Source organism: Sphaeramia orbicularis, unplaced genomic scaffold (genome assembly GCF_902148855.1).
Source record: "Sphaeramia orbicularis unplaced genomic scaffold, fSphaOr1.1, whole genome shotgun sequence".
Lineage (NCBI taxonomy): Eukaryota > Metazoa > Chordata > Actinopteri > Kurtiformes > Apogonidae > Sphaeramia > Sphaeramia orbicularis.
In genome coordinates this window covers 103923-120000 of record NW_021941452.1, presented here as the reverse complement: position 1 = coordinate 120000, position 16078 = coordinate 103923, and the positions used below count along the sequence as shown (strand labels likewise).

Here is a 16078-nt window from a genome sequence, read left to right as displayed (position 1 = left end):
GAGCTTCTACCTTAAAGGTTTATTCGGACTCAGACACTGAGTTCGGTTTTGGATAGAGTCATAGTTGACTGGACTTTACCCACTGAGACGGATCCAGAACACTGACCTGAGCCTCTATTATCGCCATCTGGGAAACAGAAAAACCATGAAAATCACCCACAAACACAGATCTGATCTGCACAGGATTAAAACCATCGTATAACATGGACCATCAGTTACACCGTATTATTATTATTATTATTATTATTATTATTATTGTCATTATTATTATTATTATTATTATTATTGTCATTATTATTATTATTATTGTTATTATTATTATTATTATTATTATTATTATTATTATTGTCATTATTATTATTATTATTATTGTTATTATTATTATTATTATTATTATTATTATTATTATTATTATTTTGACAAATGAAGTACTTGTTACATTCATTTAATGAACATTCCACTAAAACATGCCCTAGTAAAGTACAGTAGATGATCCAAACCGTGCTCTGACAGATTAAAACATTCCTGTGGGTGTATATTTGCGTGACACATACGTGTTGTGTGACAGACGCCTCTGACATTTGTCGGATCAGAAAACACAGAAGCTGTCGTGCAGGTTGTTTCACATGGTTTCATTCAAACTATGAGCTGGACTGGTTCCCAGAAGGAGACGGTTGGGTTTTTCCATAACTGGTGCCTGTCGTTCTTTACTTCAGCAGATTCAGGGCTGACAGGATGCTTCGGCTGCCTACAGAGGCAACTCATTTCCTGTCATCATTGACACATTGAATGCAACCGAGCCAGGTGATGGGTAAAAATGCAATGCATTGCCCGTGCAATAGGGGGTAGTACTGAGTCAGGTACAGTCCAGGTGTCAAATAGGGCTGGAAGAAAATAGTGGTTCTGCAATATGTCGCAATATTTTATTTCACCATACTGTATGGATATTAAAAGTACTGTATCGATATTTTTAGGCATTTATTCAAATACTGATATTGTGGAGGTTCATTTTTGTTTTGTGTTTTTCTTTTTTGTTTATATTTTATTTATTATTCTTTAACACTCTTTTATTCAATAGTGTTCGTTCCTTTGTTTGAACGCAAATCCTGTTCTGATGTTAGTTCTGAACAAACAGAATCTGAACATTTGAACAGGATCTGAAACTGGAATGTCTGGAAAACAGAATTTCAGGTTGAGCACAGGTGTTATAGATGAAATAAACATACTGTAAATAAACAGACTGTAAATAAACAGACTGTAAATAAACATACTGTAAATAAACAGACTGTAAATAAACAGACTGTAAATAAACAGACTGTAAATAAACAGACTGTAAATAAACAGACTGTAAATAAACGGACTGTAAATAAACATACTGTAAATAAACAGACTGTAAATAAACAGACTGTAAATAAACAGACTGTAAATAAACAGACTGTACAGTGGTTTCCCATACTTCCGTGCAGGTCCTGTAGGATGACATCTGAGCTGTCGTTGGTGAAGACAGTGAATCTTTTCCTTTGTTTTTCATTTCCCAGCATCCTCTGTGACGTATTCCCCACTCACAGAAGGCGGTGATGGTTCTGGACAGAACAGAACGTCAGTAACTCCAGCTTTTATCCAAAGCCACAGATTTCAGACTCCTTCTAGAGCAGACCTGTACAGTCCAGGTCCTGTACAGTCCAGGTCCTGTAAAGTCCAGGTCCTGTACAGTCCAGGTCCTGTACAGTCCAGGTCCTGTACAGTCCAGGTCCTGTAAAGTCCAGGTCCTGTACAGTCCAGGTCCTGTACAGTCCAGGTCCTGTACAGTCCAGGTCCTGTAAAGTCCAGGTCCTGTACAGTCCAGGTCCTGTAAAGTCCAGGTCCTGTACAGTCTAGGTCCTGTACAGTCCAGGTCCTGTAAAGTCCAGGTCCTGTACAGTCTAGGTCCTGTACAGTCCAGGTCCTGTACAGTCCAGGTCCTGTAAAGTCCAGGTCCTGTACAGTCTAGGTCCTGTAAAGTCCAGGTCCTGTAAAGTCCAGGTCCTGTACAGTCCAGGTCCTGTAAAGTCCAGGTCCTGTACAGTCCAGGTCCTGTACAGTCCAGGTCCTGTAAAGTCCAGGTCCTGTACAGTCCAGGTCCTGTACAGTCCAGGTCCTGTAAAGTCCAGGTCCTGTAAAGTCCAGGTCCTGTACAGTCCAGGTCCTGTACAGTCCAGGTCCTGTACAGTCTAGGTCCTGTACAGTCCAGGTCCTGTACAGTCCAGGTCCTGTACAGTCCAGGTCCTGTACAGTCTAGGTCCTGTACAGTCCAGGTCCTGTAAAGTCCAGGTCCTGTACAGTCCAGGTCCTGTACAGTCTAGGTCCTGTACAGTCCAGGTCCTGTACAGTCCAGGTCCTGTACAGTCCAGGTCCTGTATAGTCCAGGTCCTGTACAGTCCAGGTCCTGTACAGTCCAGGTCCTGTACAGTCCAGGTCCTGTACAGTCCAGGTCTCCGGTCTGTTGAAATGACTGAATGTGTGTTGAACCCATCGGACTCACCACCTGCAGACGTGGATGATGGTCGGCTCACATCGGTTCAGTTCTGGATGATGAGGTTTGGAGAACCTGCGGATACAGAGTCAGATCAGAACAAGACCAGGACTCCCAAACCAAACCCCACAGCTTCCACATGTGAAATCTGGAATACTGATGAAAATATGGGAGTAATCTGAAGTGGAAGAGTGGGATGTCCTTCGTCTGCTCCATTCTGCCGTTCACATCCTGCCCTTGGTCTGATTTTCACCACAATCACACGCTGTCAAACAGGGCTGTGTATCGGCAAAAATCTGGTGATACGATACAAATCACAATATTAGGATCATGATACGATATGTCACGATATATCATGATACTGTTAAAAGGCAATTTTTTGTCTGTTTCTTTTTTTAATGATTATTTCCTGGAAGAATTGAATTACACCAGAAATCTGCATAAATACTAAACACATTATTTGATCAGAACAGGATGTAATGCTGTATCACATTTTTTTCCTAATTCTCCTAGTTTCCAAAGGAACTAACGTCTGCCTCTGAAACAGTAAAAAGTGCTTTTAGGATGCTTCAAATAACCATTATTTAATTAAAAAAAAGGTGTTAAATATTAATAAATAAGATATAAACAATAAAGAAAACCAAAAAACTAAAATGAACCTCTGCCATATCTGCATTTGAATAAATACCTTAAAATATCGATACAGTAATTTTTTTAATATCGATACAGTATTGTGAAATTAAATATTGCAATATATTGCAGAACTGATATTTTCTAACAGCCCCACTGCCAAACAGTCTATGAGTGTTCCTACTGGGACGTACCTTCACCTGAACAGAAACAACAAATATCAAAGGCAGTCTGTGTAGAATCACAGTGACGCTGTAGCGTTAATGGACTTCAGTCACACAGACTGTGGTTTCACAGTGTCATGAACTAACGGTCCACAATTAATCCATTTTCCTTTTAATAACAGCTGAACTTAGCATTAAGATTATCCATTTATGTTACTGTAAATGTCCGTTATATATCGTCAGTGGTATATGTGGATGTGTGTATGTATGTATGTATATAGCTAGATAAATGTATATGTATATGTGTGTGTGTGTATACATATATATGTGTGTGTGTATACATATATGTGTGTGTGTATACATATATGTGTGTGTGTATACATATATGTGTGTGTGTATACATATATGTGTGTGTGTATACATATGTGTGTGTATACATATATGTGTGTGTGTATACATATATATGTGTGTATATATATATGTGTGTGTATACATATATTTGTGTGTGTATACATATATTTGTGTGTGTGTATACATATATTTGTGTGTGTGTGTGTGTGTACGTATATGTGTGTGTATACATATATGTGTGTGTATACATATATATGTGTGTGTGTATACATATATTTGTGTGTGTGTGTGTGTACGTATATGTGTGTGTATACATATATGTGTGTGTATACATATATATGTGTGTGTGTATACATATATTTGTGTGTGTGTGTGTGTGTACGTATATGTGTGTGTATACATATATGTGTGTGTATACATATATATGTGTGTGTGTATACATATATTTGTGTGTGTGTGTGTGTGTGTATATATATATATACACACATACACTATATTCCAAAAGTCTTGTCTCCTCCATCCCAATCCTCAGACTCAGCTGTTCCAGTCCCTTCCATGTCCACAGGTGGATTAAATCCAGCCCTAGGCATGCAGACTGCTTTTACAAACATTTGGGACAGAATGGGTCTCTCTCAGGAGCTCAGTGAATTCCAGCGTGGAACTGTGATAGGATGCCACCTGTGACACAAATCCAGTGGTGAACTTTCCTGGCTCCTAAATATTCCACAGTCAGCTGTCAGCTGGATTAGAAGAAAGTGGAAGTGTTTGGGAACGACGGCGACTCAGCCACGCAGTGGTCGGCCACGGAAACTGACGGAGCGGGGTCAGCGGATGCTGAGGCGCAGAGTGTGAAGAGGTGGACGACTGTCTGCAGAGTCAATGGTACAGACCTCCAAACTTCATGTGTCCTTCAGATTAGCTCCAGAACAGTGCGCACAGAGCTTCATGGAATGGGTTTCCGTGGCAACAGCTGCATCCAAGCCATACATCAGCAAGTGCAATGCACAGCGGTGGATGCAGTGGTGTAAAGCACGCCGCCACTGGACTGTAGAGCAGGGGAGGAGCCTTCTCTGGACTGACCAATCACACTTCTACATCTGGTGATCTGACGGACGGGTCTGGGTTTGGCGGTCTCCAGGAGAACGATACTTGTGGGAGCGCATTGTGCCGAGTGTAAAGTTTGGTGGAGGGGGGGTTATGGTGTGGGGTTGTTTTTCAGGAGCTGGGCTGGGCCCCTTAGTTCCAGTGAAAGGAACTGGGAATGCTTCAGCAGAACAAGACATTTGGGACAATTCCACGCTCCCAACTTTGTGGGAACAGTTTGGAGCCGGCCCCTTCCTCTTCCAACATGACTGTGCACCAGTGCACAAAGCAAGGTCCATTTGGACATGGAGGACAGAGTCTGGTGTGGATGAACTGGACTGGCCTGCACACAGTCCTGACCTCAACCCCATAGAACACCTTTGGATGAATTAGAGCGCAGACTGAGAGCCAGGCCTTCTGTCCAACATCAGTGTGTGACCTCACAAATGAGCTTCTGGAAGAAGAAGAAGAAGAAGAAGAAGAAGAAGAAGAAGAAGAAGAAGAAGAAGAAGAAGAAGAAGAAGAAGAAGATGAACAAATAATAATAATAATAATAATAACAATAAGAAGAAGAAGAAGAAGAAGAAGAAGAAGAAGAAGAAGAAGAAGAAGAAGAAGATGAACAAAAAAAGAAGAAATTATAAAATTAACAAAAACAAAAAACCCAAACAAATTTATTAGAAAATTAAAAAAAAAAAAAAAAAAAAAAAAGAGTTATGAAAATGGGCAAAACTGAACAAATTCTGGCCCAGACAAAACTGAAGCACAAATGAAGTCTGTTTCCTTCAGTCTCATGAACTGGCTGACATGTCTGTGTACATGACAGGAAACGTAATGTTAGTTTTATGATTAATAATATTCTATTATTATTATTATTGTTCTTATTTTTCTAAATGAAAACAAATACCAGCTAAACACAGGTCAAATTTCTCTGTAACATTGAGTTTTGTGTTTATTCCAAACCTCAGTTTTGAATGTTTTATGTAAAGAAACATTGTTATATTTACACCTAATAATCACAGAAAACCTGTGAAGATGGCGGACCTTATGAACTGATCTGTGTGAACGTGTGCAGGTTCGTTCATATTCACTGAACACAAACACACTGACAGGGATTTAGAAGAAACTAGAACATCTGAAAAACTAGACTGAAAACAACAACAACAAACAAACAAACCTGATTTAACAGCAGACGTTTAATTCAACAATGAAAAGATACAAAGAAAAAAGATGAAGACGTTTGATAGAAATACTGTAGAGATACGAAAGGTACACACACACACACACACACACACACACACATAGTTACAGACACACACACACACACACACACACACACATAGTTACAGACACACACACACACACACACACACACACACACACACACACACATAGTTACAGATACACACAGACACACACACATAGTTACAGATACACACACGCGCGCGCACACACACACACATTCTCTCTCTCTCTCTCTCTCTCTCTCTCTCTCTCTCTCTCTCTCTCTCTCTCTCTCTCTCTCTCTCTCTCTCTCTCTCTCTCTCATGGTGCAGTACTTCCTGTTTCCACCAGGGGGCGGCAGTTGGACACACTGTATGAGTCGCGTCATCATTGTGTCCTGAAAACGAAGATCGTTTGTGTGATGAGAGGAATGCCTCTGACCAAACCAACTCAGCTCCATGAGGGTCACGTGTTCCGGATTTAATTCTATTTAAACTCAAAGACAAACAGTGAATATTCTTCTGTTGAACACACATTCACATTTGTACATTTGTTTCATAGGTTTTATAGATAATGTGTGAATTAAACAGAGGACAGAAATACACAATCTGTCCGTGCCGGTCCGTTCCGGTCCTGTGCCCTGGATTATTTCATCATCACACCCGCTGGCCGGGTCTCCGTGTCCCGTGTCCGGTTCCGGGTCGTCCTGGTCTGGATCCTGGTGTCCCTGGAGGACTGGTCCTGGTCCTGGTCCTGTTCCTGGTCCTGTTCCTGGTCCATCTTCTCACGGAACCGTCCACACATGACCTTCGGAGTGTCGTCATCTCTGGGCGCCGCCTCCTTCGGTGACGTGTTGACGGTGCGACAGGACGGACCGGGCTCCGGAGATGGCAGCATCCACGGAGCGGAGCGGCGGCTCGGACCGGACCGGGGGGCCCCTCCGGCGGCCGGCGGCGCTGCTGCTGGTCCCGGTTCTGGTCCTGGTGTCCCTGCCCGCGGCCTCGGCCCTGGTGGAGGGTCTGTACTGCGGAACCGAGGTCTGCTACGACGTGCTCGGCGTCACCCGGGAGGCCGCCAAGGCGGACATAGCCCGGGCGTACCGGCAGCTGGCCCGCCGGTACCACCCGGACCGGTTCAGGCCCGGAGAGCCGGGGATGGAGGCGGAGACCCCCGAGTCTGCGCAGCGGAAGTTCCTGCTGATAGCCACCGCCTACGAGACCCTGAAGGTGGGTAGAGATCCGAGCAGGACCCGGTCCGGGTCCAGGTCCGGGTCCAGGAGACGGTCCATGTGGAGGATGTAGACCAAGACCCTGACCCAGACTGGGGTGACCTGGACCCAGACCAGCCCCAGGATCTGGTCCAACAGGAGGAAGACCTGAAGGACCACAGGACTGGACTCTGTAGTCCAGCAGAGTCCAGCAGAGTCCCGTCCAGTTGGACCAGAGTTTAGACCAGAACCAGACGGATTCAACTGTTTGTGTTTGACCCGGCGTTTAAGGTGGAATTATCAGAAGTCTGTGTTTAAGGTGGAATTATCAGGTGGAATTATCAGAAGTCTGTGTTTAAGGTGGTATTATCAGAGGTCTGTGTTTAAGGTGGAATTATCAGAAGTCTGTGTTTAAGGTGGTATTATCAGAGGTCTGTGTTTAAGGTGGAATTATCAGAGGTCTGTGTTTAAGGTGGTATAATCAGAGGTCTGTGTTTAAGGTGGAATTATCAGGTGGAATTATCAGAAGTCTGTGTTTAAGGTGGTATTATCAGAGGTCTGTGTTTAAGGTGGAATTATCAGAAGTCTGTGTTTAAGGTGGTATTATCAGAGGTCTGTGTTTAAGGTGGAATTATCAGAAGTCTGTGTTTAAGGTGGTATTATCAGAGGTCTGTGTTTAAGGTGGAATTATCAGAGGTCTGTGTTTAAGGTGGTATAATCAGAGGTCTGTGTTTAAGGTGGAATTATCAAAGGTCTGTATTTAAGGTGGTATTATCAGAGGTCTGTGTTTAAGGTGGTATTATCAGAGGTCTGTGTTTAAGGTGGAATTATCAGAAGTCTGTGTTTAAGGTGGTATTATCAGAGGTCTGTGTTTAAGGTGGTATTATCAGAGGTCTGTGTTTAAGGTGGAATTATCAGAAGTCTGTGTTTAAGGTAGTATTATCAGAGGTCTGTGTTTAAGGTGGAATTATCAGAGGTCTGTGTTTAAGGTGGTATAATCAGAGGTCTGTGTTTAAGGTGGAATTATCAAAGGTCTGTATTTAAGGTGGTATTATCAGAGGTCTGTGTTTAAGGTGGTATTATCAGAGGTCTGTGTTTAAGGTGGAGTTATCAAAGGTTTGTGTTTAAGGTGGAATTTCATGGACACAGTCACATTAGTGTCATTCGTTGAACCTTTATTTTCTGGGTAAAACTCTAATGCGGTCTTTCTGTGGATGACAGAGGGTCAGACTGACCTGGAACCCAGACTCCGCCCACAGGATTCAGGGGTTAAAGGTCATCGTTGGGTTTCATGTCAGTTCGTCCTGATCCGACACAAACAGACGGGGGTCAGTAAACACAGACCGGCTCTGTTTATTCAGGCCTGCTCCAGGTTCACCTCCTTCTATGTTTAATTAGTCGTTAATTGCTCGTTGGTGGTTCCTGTTGAACAGAACCTGTGAGTCCAGTGGAACCGACCCGTTTGTTTTTCAGGACGAGGACACGCGTCGAGACTACGACTACATGTTGGACCACCCAGAGGAGTACTACCAACACTACTACGCCTACTACCGCCGCCAGCTGACCCCCAAGGTGGACGTCAGGGTGGTCATCCTGGTCACCATCTGCGCCATCTCCATCTTCCAGGTAGGACGGGAGGTCAAAGGTCACGGCCCACCCCTGGACTGGTTCCACTGGAGGACATGATGAGCACGGAGTTCTGCTGTCCCCTCCACTCCAAAATACTCTGTCTCACCTCTGTCCTCAGACCTGTCTCACCTCTGTCTCCTGTCTCACCTCTGTCTGTCTGTCTCACCTCTGTCTGTCTGTCTCACCTCTGTCCTCAGACCTGTCTCACCTCTGTCCTCAGACCTGTCTCACCTCTGTCTGTCTGTCTCACCTCTGTCCTCAGACCTGTCTCACCTCTGTCTGTCTGTCTCACCTCTGTCTGTCTGTCTCACCTCTGTCTGTCTGTCTCACCTCTGTCTCCTGTCTCACCTCTGTCTCCTGTCTCACCTCTGTCCTCAGACCTGTCTCACCTCTGTCTCCTGTCTCACCTCTGTCCTCAGACCTGTCTCACCTCTGTCTCCTGTCTCACCTCTGTCTGTCTGTCTGTCTCACCTCTGTCCTCAGACCTGTCTCACCTCTGTCTGTCTGTCTCACCTCTGTCTCCGGTCTCACCTCTGTCTCCTGTCTCACCTCTGTCCTCAGACCTGTCTCACCTCTGTCTCCTGTCTGTCTGTCTGTCGTCAGTACTACAGTTGGCACAGCAGTTATAATGAGGCCATCAACTACCTGGTGACCGTCCCTAAATACCGGATCCAGGCCACAGAGATCGCCCGGCAGCAGGGCCTCCTGAACCGGACCAAGGAGAAGGGCAAGAACCGGCGCTCCAAGGAGGAGATCCGGGAGCAGGAGGAGGAGGTGATCCGAGACATCATCAAGAACAAGATCGACATAAAGGGGGGGTACCAGAAGCCCAACCTGTCGGACCTGCTGCTGTGTCAGATCGTCCTCTGTCCGTACTACGTCACCACCTACGTGGCCTGGTCCGTGTCCTGGTTCTACCGCTTCACCGTCCGACGAGACCACTACGGAGACCAGGAGAAGCTCTACCTCATCAGGTGAGGGACTGGGCAGGGCCGGGCCGGGTCAGACCGGGTTAACTGTCTGGACCTGGTCCAGGTCTGGAATGTGGGCGTCAGCCTAAACCTGCTTTTTCCAAACTTGGGGTCAAGTCAAAAAGTGGGTCGTGGAATCATGGTTACCATGACAACCATGTGTTTACTGTATATTATTATTATTATTATTATTATTATTATCATTATTATTATTATTTGTTTGTTTTCTCATTGTTTACTTGTTTGTTCTTTGTGTCTGATCGTCGTAGACGTCAGCGCTCTGTGGTGGTGGTTTGTTAGTTGTGTCGTGTTTTTGAGCGGTGCCGTTTCCCATGATGCCTCTGTGCTTGTTTGTCCTTCAGGAGGAACATGAGGATGTCTCAGTCTCAGTTCGACAGTTTGGACGAAAACACCCGAGAAACGTTTCTGAAGAAGCAGCTGTGGATCAAAGAAAAATATGAGGTTTGTACGAACGGAAAACAGCGAAAAACGCACATTTAAAGTCAATAGAATAATAATAGTAATAATAATAACAACAGCAATATAATAATAATAATAATATATAATAATAGCAATATACTACATAACGATATAATAATAATAATAGCACTATACTACATAATAATAATAATAATACTAGTCGGTTCTGACCCACTTCCATGTGCTGATGACATTCACTGTTTAGTTTCATCGTGAAAATCATCTGAAACTAAAGGTTTGTTCATTCATTTTCATCCAATCAGATCAAATCCACTTGTGTTCGTATAAAGGATGTGAAAGTCATTTTGGAAAATCCACACTCTAGTGTTTCAAACCTTTAACCCTTTAACCACTACAGCCCATGATATGCACAAACGAACGTCTTATAGGTTTTTAACTTTTTTACATTTTTTTAATGTTTCATCAACTTGATCCATAAACAAGAAAAGCACTCGGAGAGCGCAGACCCCCACCAAGACAGATCTGCCCCCCACCCCCCACCCCGATCACCACCAAAATTTAATCAGTTCTTCCTTGTGCCAGTATCAACATTTACTGAAAATTTCATGAAAATCCGTCCATAACTTTTTGAGTTATCTTGCTAACAAACAAACATGCACGCACACAAAGGAAAGCCATCAGAATACTCCTGGCGGAGATAATAAAACCAAATATTCAATAACTGTCAGATTTAACCCTTTAAATGGAAACAAACCAGATGCATGATACAAAAAAACATAAAAAAAAAACATTTAGGAATAAATTATATTATTATTTATTATGTTTTATTTTATTGTTTCATCTGTCTGTGATTCACTCCAACACTGGGTCTTATTCTTATTACTTTTGGTCAAATGTTCAATGTGTCAGTGTGTATTTGTACTCACTGGTCAAAGGGTGTTAGTGTAGGAATTTAACTGTTTATTATGGGATGGATTTAGTGGATGGATCAGAATTTAAACAGACAAACGTGAACTTATAGATAAATAGATTCTGTGTCTGTGATTATAAATAATAACATTTAATTTGACAGGAAATAAAAGTATAAACACAAACTGAACAGACTGAAAGTACAAATGCATGAATAAGTTGAAATGAATGTAAAGGACAGAATGGGTTTAAATGAATGTGTGAAGCTTTGAGACACGCCCACCTGGACACGCCCACCTGGACACGCCCACCTGGACACCAGATGCTTAAAGCTGTCAAACCTTTGATCAACTGAACCAATTAAAGCAGAATTAACAAATAAATGTGGATCAGTAAAAGTTGGAGGGGGCGTGGTCCAGGTGTGATGTCATCAGGTCCTCTGAGGTTCTGACCCCTGACCCCCCCCCCCCCCCCCTCTCTTCCAGATTTACCGGCAGGAGCAGGAGGAGGAGATGAAGGTGAAGATGGCCACCGACCCCCGGATGAAGCGTTACCGGCGCTGGATGAAGAACGAGGGTCCGGGGCGCCTCACCTTCATTGACGACTGACCGACGCCCACGCCGACGTCGGACCCCGCAGCAGCTGCCTCAGCAGCGCCGCCCACGGACACCGCCATGTACAGACACAAGCTCCGCCTCTTTCTATAGTCAGAGATATTTTCGTAAATGGAGGCGGGGCCGGCTGGTTTTCTATGACTGGGTTTCTTCATTTTTTTAACCATCGGATGCCGTTCGATGGGCGTGTCCTTGGGGTGTCGGACACCGCCCGCTGCGTTGGAGGGTCCGTTTAAGGCCGGAAATGTCAAACCAGTGAAGAGTCTGTGTATTTATGTTGAATCTGAACAAACCTGGACGCAAACGCAGAAGTCTAAACCAATAAACCCACGTTTTTGATCCGTGTTCAGTTTTACGGACGTTCGTTCAATAAAACTCTATTTTTGTGGCGTTCCACAGAAGCTTCAGATCCATGAACGTGTTTTTGAACAGTTGTACAAATAAAAATATGAAACTGAGGCCTTTGTGTAAATGTGTCCACAAACAGACGGTTTTATTCAAACACCTGCATTTGTCCGCTAGAGACACTTAGCATTAGCATCGTTAGCTTAACTGTCTACATCACAGGTGTCAAACATGTGGTCCGTGGGCCAGAACCGGACCTCCAAACCAAGGTTCTAATAGTCTAATCCAACAGAGTGGAAGTGCTGCTGGGTCTTCTTGGTGATTGTCCACAGGTGCTCTTTGGAAACTTGTAGTGTGTCTGGCTATTTAGTCAAAAAAATCCGCATAAGCATGCTAGATTTCCAAAAATATTCCAATGCACACGGTAGGATTTAGGTTCCCCAAGAAGAGCCAGCAGGTCTGAGTCCTGTGGGAGGTCTACCATTCGACCTGAATGTTTTTGGGCATTTTTTCCCATGGCCTTGAATACCACATTTTTCTTCACAAAGGAGCAAGGCAAGAACATAACTGTACAAGACTGTGTCTTGAATGGAGAAGCCAATAATCAAACAGGTTACATGAACTAACACAATCTAAAGAAGCTACAAAAAAATCAGAAAAAGTTCAAACTGCATGTCATTACATTGTCGGATTACTGGAGACAAGGTTCTAATAGTTTTGGATTTTTCATTCTAGTTTAGTTTGATTTAGTTTGAACTTTTTTTTCTCTAATTCAGTTCATTTTAATTCGTTTTTAGAGCAGGTTTGATAGTTTTTATTAGTTTTCGTTTTTTTCTAAATGCTTAGTTTTAGTTTAGTTTTAGTTTTTTTTCTCTTCTTCTCTGTGCTCCTATTCAAATCAATCCCAGACAGGACTCTGCTGCTTTAGTCTCCATGTTTCCAGGTAGAGTGGGGACCAGAAGACGACTGGAAACCACAAGTGAACACAAGTGACGGAGCATCGAGTACCGAATGGTGCCGCTAGCTAAAATTGCTAGAGTGAAATAAATTGCTTTCGTATCAATCCGACATTGACAAAGATGAAAACGAAGGGAATTTTATCCATAATTTTTATCCGTTCTAGTTAGTTTTGTAAACACACAATACAGTTTCAGTTAGTTATGTTTTTTTTCTTTTAATTATAGTTTTTATTTGTTTCAGTTAATGAAAATGTTTTTACAATTCTAGTTTTGGTCATTTCGTTAGTTTTCATTAATGATCATAACCTTGCACAAAAGGTTCCAATCCGGCTCGTGGTGCAAAAATGACACTGAAGATATGAACAGTCAAAGGTGTTGAACTGGTTTTAGCCCAAAGTGATCTAAAGTAAAATAATCTATTAACCCTTACAATAAAATGTGAACAACATGAAAAATAAGTACAATTTTAACAATATTCTGCCTGTTACTAAAAGTTTTGTGCCTTTGTAGATCTGATCTGTAATGCATATGTATAAATGATAAGTTGAAGCACAATATTGATAAAATTGTACTTATATTTCTTAACAAATTTCATTTTTTCAGGTTATTCACATCCTTTTTGTTTGGATGGTTTGTAAATGTAAATATTGGCGTAATTGAATGTAACTTTTTGTACTAAAACCATTTGTAGTTGTCATTATTTATTGGCTATCATGGTATTATTGTACTGGTCCGGCCCACTGCAGATTAAATTGGGCTGAATGTGCCCCCCCCCCCCCCCCCCGGAAGAAAATGAGTTTGACACCCCTGATCCAGAGGTTCAGCATATAAATCCTGTAAATCAGACTAAAACAGAAAACAGGACACAGAGGCAGGATTCCATTAACGATAAAAATTATTAACATACAGTTTAAAACATACAAAAACAAACGATACAAGGCAGAAGGAGAATCCAAGGCCCACGTCATTCCAACATCAACAACAAGAAGAATCTGTTCAAAGAGCAAAGACACCCGACCGGACCGAGCCGCTGGGAACCAGGCTTTAGACCCTACCCACTCTGACCCAGGCTTTAGACCCCACCCACTCTGACCCAGGCTTTAGACCCCACCCACTCTGACCCAGGCTTTAGACCCCACCCACTCTGAACCAGGCTTTAGACCCCACCCACTCTGACCCAGGCTTTAGACCCCACCCACTCTGAACCAGGCTTTAGACCCCACCCACTCTGAACCAGGCTTTAGACCCCACCCACTCTGAACCAGGCTTTAGACCCCACCCAGCGGCTCTGTCTACGGCCGGTACGCTCACAGCTTTAATCTGCCCGGCAACTAACGACATCACCGGACCCATGCAGACTGAAGGTTTTCCGTCGACCTATCCCATGATGCACGGTGGCTCGTCGACTGGGTAAAGACGCTGCGTTAAAGTGCTTGAACAAAACGGACGATTAAAAGAACCTTTATTTGTGTAAAATCTGCCCAAAACACTGAAAGAGTCACGTTTATTCTCATTTGGATCAAATTTAAAAAAAACTGAGGGAAAACTCCTACATTTCCCATAATGCAAAGTGTTTTCCGTTACGTTTCCACGTCACTGTTTAGTTTCATATTTTCTAATATGTCTCCAAACTTTCAGGGTTTGAATAATTAAAACCAGTTTTGTTAAATTCACAGTATGTGGACAAAAGTTTTTGGACACTTGACGTCACGGCTACATAAACATCTGTGACAATGTTAGGGACGAGTGTCCAAATACTTTTGTCCATATATTTGACTTCTGTACGGAAGTCCACCTGTCTCATCAGATTTAGAATTATAAAAGCCACTGAATTTCCAGCAATCACATTTTTTTTGCACTGAAATGAAGTATCTGAATTTTTTGTCTCTGAATTCACCTATGTTCCCACATTCAGAATAAAAAAACATCCAGATCACACATCTGTGCTGACCGTCTTCCTGCATCGGTGTCACATGACCAACCTAACCTAACTGGACTGGCTGGCTGTCGGTTCGACTTGAGATAGAATCAGTTGCTTATCCTCGGTGTCCTGGTGTGTGATTGGAATTTTTTGCATCTGAATTTTTTGCGTCTGAACTTTTTGTGTCTGAATTTTTTTTATTCTAAATTTATGAACATAGTTAAACTGAGAGACAAAAAATTCAGACACTTAATTTCAGTGCTAGAAATTCAGTGGCTTTTATAATTCAAAATCTGATGAGACAGATTTACTTCCATACTTCTGCTGCTAATTCAATTCTTACTGTCACTTTTAACCATTGTGTCCAAAAATATTGGGACACAAACCTGTGGGTGGTGGATTATCTCTGTCCAAATACTTTAGGACTCAAATGTGGCTCAAATGGACTTTTTTAGTCTCAGTTACTCAAACGTGTTTTTCCTCAGACTCCATGGTTTTGTTTGTTTTTTTTTTTGTTTGTTTTTTTGTCACTGACCAGTTCAATAAAACTTCAGACGTTCCTTCGTTTCATCAGTTCTTTACGTTTGAACAGTTTTTTATTGAAAACCTTCAGTCTGCGTGAATCCACTCAAATGAACTGTACGTGTGAAAAAACTAAACCTTCATTGTTGAATCTCTTCATATATGAACCACCGCGTCCTGGACACGCCCACCTGACCAGCGCCTGCTCCGCCCACAGGACACAGGTGCGTTCCTTTTGTTTTCGGTCGGTTTCATCAGGATGAAGCGGATTCAACCCACGTGTCCATGAAACTCCAACGCTGCGACGCGGTTTTTCTTTTTTTGTTGAAACGAATATTCACACTGGTTTAAGGTCCACCAATTCAGCTGCTTTAAAAAATAAAAATTAAAAAAACCATGACTGTGCCAAAGTAAAGTCCATCCATGGAACCAGGACGATGACGCTCAGAAAAAACACTTTGGCCAAGTTTCAGTTTCAGTTTCGTTATTTTCCAGCTTTATCAAAGACGACATGAGAGCGAATCCGAAGGCTTCAGTGAAATCACAAAACAAAAACAAAAAGAAGCTCTGATCGTCTTGAACATGAACGACGTCAC

General features: G+C 42.7%; 1 protein-coding gene across 1 annotated transcript; it reads left to right on the top strand.

Annotated features, from left to right (window-relative positions):
* Positions 1 to 6807: 6807 nt before the first annotated feature.
* On the top strand, positions 6808 to 12193 carry LOC115415813 (dnaJ homolog subfamily C member 25-like). The gene is made up of 5 exons (XM_030129452.1): positions 6808 to 7190; positions 8645 to 8797; positions 9404 to 9774; positions 10134 to 10233; positions 11607 to 12193. Exons 1-5 carry the CDS (start codon positions 6852 to 6854, stop codon positions 11727 to 11729), a joined length of 1086 nt encoding a protein of 361 aa, XP_029985312.1. The 5' UTR covers positions 6808 to 6851; the 3' UTR covers positions 11730 to 12193.
* Positions 12194 to 16078: the final 3885 nt, after the last annotated feature.

Bases quoted from the DNA above. Each gene is read 5' to 3' on its own strand.
- LOC115415813 (XM_030129452.1), top strand. From the start codon at position 6,852: ATGGCAGCATCCACGGAGCGGAGCGGCGGCTCGGACCGGACCGGGGGG. The intron at 8,798-9,403 runs GTAGGACGGGAG...GTCTGTCGTCAG, and splicing joins GCGCCATCTCCATCTTCCAG to TACTACAGTTGGCACAGCAG. The intron at 9,775-10,133 runs GTGAGGGACTGG...TTTGTCCTTCAG, and splicing joins GAGAAGCTCTACCTCATCAG to GAGGAACATGAGGATGTCTC.